Raw genomic sequence first — 7415 nt, 5'->3', positions numbered from 1 at the left:
TAGTGGCTTTATAATAATCTTATTGCCTTTGTTTGTAAAAGCAACTCTTAACTTCTTCTTAATTAATGTATGAGGCAAATCTTTTGCCTCTGTTTCGAAAATAAATAAATATAGATATGTAGATGAACAGGAACATTGAAAATATTCTCCTAAGTGAACAAGCCTGTCCCGTTTGGTTTGGCTCGGTCTTCAACATACAATCAGTACTATTTGATATATGATCAAATACTCAGTTGCAGCTCCTCTCATCAACTGTGCTGGTTCTTACGTGTAACGCAAACAGTGGAGACATGAAAAACACCTCTGCCACTGACCGATGCAAGCACACGATACAATCAGAAAATGTGTGCAGTACTGAAAATACGGCGGAGAACATCAAAATCTGAAATAGAATTTACACCAGAAATTCATACACATAATTGAGAATTTCATATAGATGAAATGAGTTTGAAAACAGCCTGCAAATTAACTGACAACAACAACGACGACATACAACAAATACTGATCGACCTGGAGCATACAACAAACTGGATATGCAGAGAAGCACAACGACGACGACCGACAACTACAACAACAAAGAAACGCTGACGAGGAGCAAACACAAACAACACTCTAGGAGTCTAGGCACCAAACTCTTATTAAACTGGTCGAAATCTCTATGATGAGACACCTCAAACTGAACCATGCTGGGTAATTAATGGTGGTACCAAATGCACGGCGAGGTGTCTGAGGGCGCCGCCCATGGCAGGCAGCGGTCCATCTCGTCGGGGACCGAGTAACACCACCGGCCGGCGTCGGCGCAGGGATACTCCTTCTGCTGGACGACACTGTGTGGCCTGCCAGTGTAGACGTCGTCGAGGAAGTAGATGTAGCCCGGGCTGCCGGCATGCCCCGTGTCGAAGGCCTTGGAGCAGGCCCGGCCGACGAAGAGGACCTGCCCGCTCAGCTGGTACAATCGCCAGGAAGCCGGCAGTCCATCCTGTTGCTTCTCTAGGCTGAAGACCTGGAACCGGCAGGTCCCGCCTCTCGCAGGCGAGATGAACCTTTTCACCATCAGCAGATCGGCACCCGAGGCGGAGGGCAAGAGGTAGTGCGATACGATCTCCCCGGGTGCCGTTTGGTGACCATGGACATGGAATTTGTAGGCGTTAGTTCGAATGGTGAGCGAAGAGGCGCCGTCTCCAGCAGGGGCGATTTCCGGCTTGTAGCAGACGAGGTAATCCTCGGAGTCGACGGCGCAGAACCATCCGTCGTAGTAAGTGAGGTCTTCGGCGCTGCGCCGAGCCGGCCCCATCCCCACCGGCGGCGACAACCAGCAGTCCATGCCCGGGCGCCAGAACGCCATGTTCGTCTGGCTGGAGGTGATGGCGGCGACGAAGCAGTCGCCAGACGGCGGCGCGGCGGAGATGACGGCGGCGCGGATCATCATAGGGCACGTGATGTCGCCGGAGTTGAGCGGGATACGCACCCTCTCCGGCAGGGCGACGCGCTCGCCGGTGCGGAGGTGGGTGCGGAGGTGAAGTAGGGCGTGGCCGCGCCATGGCTCGGCCGAGATAACGAACCAGCCGCCCGGAGCGGACCCGCAGAAACGCGAGCCACGGCCCTCCTCGGAGAGGGACGGGCGCGGATCGCCGAAGCCGCCGAAGATCCGGTAGGTCTCGGTCTGGGCCGTGGACGGCCTGAGGAGGCGCGGCAGCGGGGGCGGATTCTGCAGCGAGACCCGCCGCCAGTGCTTGTTGACCGCGGACGCCCTGACGCGGTCCACGATGCACGACAAGAGGAGCAAGATGCGGGCGAGAACGTCTGGGTGGAGGCCCGCCGCCGCCGCCATGGCAGGGACCGGGATTCTAGGGTAGGAAAGCTGCTCGTTTGGACAGAAAGTGAGGTGGGGGTGAGAGTGCAGGGGATCCGCCCCGTAGGTTCTGTTTTAACGCACGCCTGCGATAATCCCGAGAAAAGATTGTACCCTAGCAGTTTGGTCCCTGTAAATCACTTTTATTGCACGCACGTTTTTGCTAGTGCCTATTTTGCTTCCAAAAGAAGAATGTGAAGCTAACATCCAAACACTAGCTTTCGGCCGGTTGCCCGCTCGTGCGTCATGCTGCGTACTGGGCCCATGTTTCTTTTCTTCCTTGTCTCCTATCTCGGTTCTTCTCCACCGCCCATTTTAGTTGAGACTGGATTTTCTACTCTCGGGTGTATTACACCCGAGTCGAGTTAGAAAAAAGTTTGAAAAAAGTTTATCAAACAAAATTCAAAAAATCTGAAATTTTGCTACATCAAACTTTATCATATGTTTAAGGTTCTTGCCAAGTTTCATTGAAAAATAACATCCGAGGAGCTCTCAACGAAAAAAACAAAATCTTTGCTGAAAGTTTTGTGCACTGTTTGAGCAGTAATTTTGTTGTTTTTGGTGAGAGCTCGCCAGATGTTATTTTTAGATGATATTTTGCAAGAACCTCACACATCTGATAATGTTTCATGTCCCAAAAGTTCAGATTTTTTGGACAATGTTTGATCACGTTTTTTCTATCTTTTTCTAACTCGGGTGTACTACACCTGAGAGTAGCCACTACTTTCTGATCTTAGTTCCCTCCGACCCAGTAGCATCCTCCACAGCCACACGCCCATCCATGCGCCTCTCCGATGCCGCTCGTCTGTTGTCGGCCACATGTTGGACACAGGCCATCGTTGGATTCAAGGCCGCCGCACACCAAGGACCGAAGTGATGTTGCAGACGCTCAACAATTGCCGACCATGTGTTGTGGAGAGCGCCATTGCGATGCCATGGCGAGCTGCAGGAGAGTGGCAGGGGGGCTGGGACCAGCGCGTTGGCGTGTGAGGCCATGGTGTGGAGAGCGCCATTGCGAGGCCATGGTGCTACAACCGACGGCCAACGAGTTACAACCGGCATCAGGTGGTGCTACATCCAGTGGCTTGGCGAGCTGCAACATGCACGGGGTGGTGCTACAACCGGTGGTCGACGGGCTGCAACCGTGCCGTCGCCATCAATGTTCGAACCAGCAATGAAAAAACTGTAACCAGCGGCACAAAAGGCTGCAGCTGGAACGGCACGGCGCTACAACCGGCGGCCAGCGAGCTGCAAACTGGCACGGGGCAGTGCTACAAACCACGACGTAAAAAGATGGAACCAGCAACGTAAAAATTTTGACCCGGCCACGGCCTTTGTTCTGATGGTGGATAGCAGGCCGCGTTGTTGCCGCCATTTTTTGCTTGAATCTGCAATACAAAAAGTTGCAACAGGAGGATAGAAAGTTACAACCGGCGATGTCATTTGGTACAACCGGCGACGCAATTTGTAGCGACCCTGCATGGCGAGCTACAACCGGTGATGACGACGGACGTTTTTTCTGCAACCATACCGATTTTCTCCTACTACCAGCGACATTTTTGCTACATCCATTCATGAAACCCCCACAGTGCTTCACGTGTGGTGAGATGTTGGTGCTGGGTTGCCGAGAGCCACAGCAGTGGCGACGAGCGCAGCGATTAGCAGGACGGCTGTCTAGCATGGAGCGGCAGGAGGCACGGTGCTGCGACTGGAGGCGACAAAGTGTGGCGCCGTGCATCCGAGGAGATGTGCGAGATGCGGGACAAGCGTGAGGAAGGAGAAGCTCGGGGGCAACCAGTTTTCAGCCAGATCCAATGGCCCACGCGGATCGCATCTGACGGATCACGCGCGACGGGCTGAAATTTTGGGCCGGTGCGGCGGCACCTAGTACTCGCCCAAATTAATTGGCGCGGCTACATAATGCCTCGGAAGCCCAACATAGCTCTCTTGAAACAAGTCGGTTATTTCCGGCGCTCGAGCCAACAACATGCAACAAGCATTTAGTTTGGTCATTTAGGTAAGCCCCAAGCCCTAGATCCAGTTCTACATCACCACATCTTTCTTACTAGCTTGATAGATTTTGAACACTGTAAACTCTATGGTTATAATTTCTACTTATCCTAGGATTACTTCTGGCAAATTCAAAGGCGTTGAAGCTGGAGAAGAATACTTTGAATACTCTTGTCTCTAGCTCCATCCTTGTGAGTTAAATTTTTCATCATTTCATGTTTTCTGTCAACTTGTAGGTTTGCCCTTATTCTCACATGATGCAAACACATCATTGTTGATGGACACCTAAAGTTGCAACAACTAACTAGTAGATCTGGAGTTCATTAAAGCTTCAAAATTAATCAGAACAAAGATGGAGATATGAAGGAACATAAGCTTTGATGTCAGCTTGGGCAAAAAGCCTTCCTTCTCAGTACCAACAACAACAAAAATCGAGCACCATGAGTTAGAGGAAACTTGTTCACCATGAGTTTGATATATATGAGGAAAGAAGTTCATCAGTTGGTACGGCAATTCAAGTCCAACTTATTTCTGGCAAATTCCAGGGCATTGAAGCCAGCGAATAATACTCTTCCCTCTAGATCCTTGTGAGTTAAAACTTCGTCATTACATGTTATGTATCAACTTCTAGGTTTTTCACCCTCATACATCACATGATGCAACTTGTAAATGATCATAGACATTTAAGAATTGAAACACCTAGCTAATTGATGTTGTGTTCATGAAATTATCAAAATTAATAAGCTAAAAGGATGGAGATATAGAGGAACAGAAAAATGACATTTTATCTTCAATAAGAATGCGCCTAATGGTCAGTATGATCACACAAAAAAATCTTGAACCCTGAGCTATAGGAAATTTGTTTATGAGGAGTTTGAACCAAATTCAGCACTTGATATAACAATTTGTTTTGTATCATTGGAGGGACTAGTGCCAATTTTGTTAGAAGAAGGAAGCAAAGTACATGTTACAAATATTTACAAGAACAATGCATCAGAAGAGATTTGCCACTGTCATCAACCACAATCCATAAGTCTCCTAAAGGCAAGCTTACTCTACCTTATGTCCACAAGGGACCTTCTAATCACCATATACACCGGGACATGGTTTTCATTACAGATCCCATTGTTGCCCTCAAAACAGATATTCCAACAACCATAAGCAACGAGGCCTCGCAACCAAGGCGATGATGCAGAAGCTAGCTGCAAAGTGCAGAAAATTTAAAGTGTCATGTTTTCTAAGTAATCTTCATTGTTGCAAAACTACCCTGCTAACACCGATAAAAGAACATAAGAAGTTAGAACAAACACCTGGAGCAAGTAGAAGTTTACTCAAATGCAGCGACCTTCTATGAAACGATGTGAAAGAAAGAAGTTGAGGTTAATTGCATACGAAGTATATGTACAGTTTGGTTACAAATGTATTTTTGACAACTTACATGCAGAACAAAAAATATTTTTTATAAAGGGGGTCGTGATATTTTTGAAATGTACATATTTCTCAAATTTCTTATAGGGCACGTGCATGTTTTAAATATAAGTGTGCAAAATGTACAGTGGAAACAAGTGGTATATCTCCCATGAGTTATAGATATTTGAGCATCACTAACTAATTGTTTGGTTGGAGGTAACTAATAAGAAGAATATGAATTAATTACTTGTGATATATAAAGCCACGTATTTGGTTGGAGGCAACGAGAATTTATTAGAGATTTGGTATGCTTTTTCAGGGATATTGTTATGGGAGTTAAGAGTCTACCTCCCACCATTTTAATAACATGGGAGGGGTTGGGACTTATAATGAATTGTTTTAGACAGAGCATCTTGACCCTCATCATAAAGCTACTGAAGAAAACTAGGAATACTCTTCCCTCTAGATCCTTCTGAGTTAAAATTTCATCATTACATGTTCTGCATCTTCTAGGTTTGCACTCCCATATCACATGATGCAACTCGTAAATGCGCATAGACAACTAAGAGTTGAAATATCTAGCTAGATTTTGTGTTCTCGAAATTATGAGAACTGGTAAGATAAAAAAATGGAGATATACATGAACAGAATAATTACATGTTGTCTTCAGTAAAGAGTACGCCTAATGGTCATTATCATCACAAGAAAAATCTTGCACCCTGAACTAGAGGAAACTTGTTTACTAGGAGTTTGAAAGAAGTTCACCTATCGATAGAACAATTTGTAGGAACAAGTCATCAGAAGATATTAGCGGTAACAGTGCCCACTTTTTTTGGAAGAAGGAAGCAAAGTACATGCTACAAATATTTATAGGAATAAGGCACCAGAAGAGATTGGCCATTGTCATCAATCACTAGCCTCCTAAAGGCAAGCTTATACTTCCTTATACCAACAAGGGTCCTTCAAATCACAATATGCACCTTGAAACAATTATTTACAGGTCCTTGAGCTCTAAACAAATATTCCAAGACCTATAAGCAATGAGGTCATCACAACAAAGGTGATGATGCAGAAGCTAGCTGCAATGTGCAGAAAATTAAAGTGTCATGTCTCCTAGAGAAGGTAGAAGTTTACTCAAATTGCAGCAACCTTATTTGAAAAACCTGTGAAAGAAAGGCGAAGTTGAGGTGAATTGTGTGTAGAGTGTATGTACAGTTTGGATACAATGGATATTTTTGAAAACTTACTTGCAGCATGGAAATGTTTTCTGTAAAGGGGTAAAAGATATTTTTTGCCATGTACATATAGTTCTCAATTTTCTTATAGATGAATTTGTCATTTGGTAATGAAAAAGAACATATCAAAGGACATCGCATTTCTCATTTCAGTGCTTTCACATCCATAATCCTTGTTCATCTGGTTCATTAGAAGGTAAAGTCTCTAGAAATTCTGTAAGGATCAGAAAAAGGACAAGTAAACCTTTTAAATAGAAGTGGGCAAAATATACAAAGGAATCAAGTGGTAAATCTCCCATGAGTTAGAGATATTGGAGCATCACGAACTAATTGTTTGGTTGGAACTAATTGTTTTGATTGGAGATAATTAATTTGAACAATTGTTTGGTCAGAGATATTGGAGCATCGCCAACTAATTGTTTGGTTATAGAGCACCCAGAAGCCCAACCCAGCTCTCTTGAAATAAGTTGGCCATTTCCCACTTTCAGGCCAGCAATGCGCCACAAGAATTTATTTTGGTCATTTAAGGGTACGTCCCAAGCTCTAGGTACACTTCTACATGAACACATCTTTCTTAGGGCAACACCAACACTCCGACCCAAACGGATAAACGGACGCAGATCTTGTCCGCTTTTTGTGTGTTTCGGTCGCCAGAAAGGCAGGCGTCCGCCCCTATCCACGGTTTCCTAGGCAACAAACCCAACAGGGTGACCCATTTTGTCCGCATGTCTTTTTTTGTTCGAATTTTCATTAAAAAATAAAAAATAAATCAAATTGCACATTAATAAACAAATAAATCAATCCCTCCTTAATACGGCTGAACAATGGTCTCGCCCTCTAGAAGTATCGTCAAAAAAGTTTGTTAGCGAATGGTGGGTCTGTGAAATCGAAATAATCTTATAGAGTAG

General features: G+C 45.4%; 1 protein-coding gene across 1 annotated transcript; it reads right to left on the bottom strand.

Moving 5' to 3' along the window:
• Window positions 1-406: 406 nt before the first annotated feature.
• Window positions 407-1907, bottom strand: LOC125513948 (uncharacterized). Its single transcript, XM_048679219.2, has one exon. It carries the CDS (start codon window positions 1829-1831, stop codon window positions 695-697), a length of 1137 nt encoding a protein of 378 aa, XP_048535176.2. The 5' UTR covers window positions 1832-1907; the 3' UTR covers window positions 407-694.
• Between the last annotated feature and the right edge of the window lie 5508 nt (window positions 1908-7415).

The sequence above is a fragment of the Triticum urartu genome, chromosome 5A (assembly GCF_056163025.1).
Source record: "Triticum urartu cultivar PI428250 chromosome 5A, HENAU_Tu73, whole genome shotgun sequence".
Classification (NCBI taxonomy): domain Eukaryota; kingdom Viridiplantae; phylum Streptophyta; class Magnoliopsida; order Poales; family Poaceae; genus Triticum; species Triticum urartu.
The sequence above is the reverse complement of the archived record's forward strand: the minus strand, read 5'-3'. Positions and strand labels throughout refer to the sequence as shown.

Coding starts and splice junctions, on each gene's coding strand:
- LOC125513948 (XM_048679219.2), bottom strand. CDS start 1,831: ATGGCGGCGGCGGCGGGCCTCCACCCAGACGTTCTCGCCCGCATCTTG.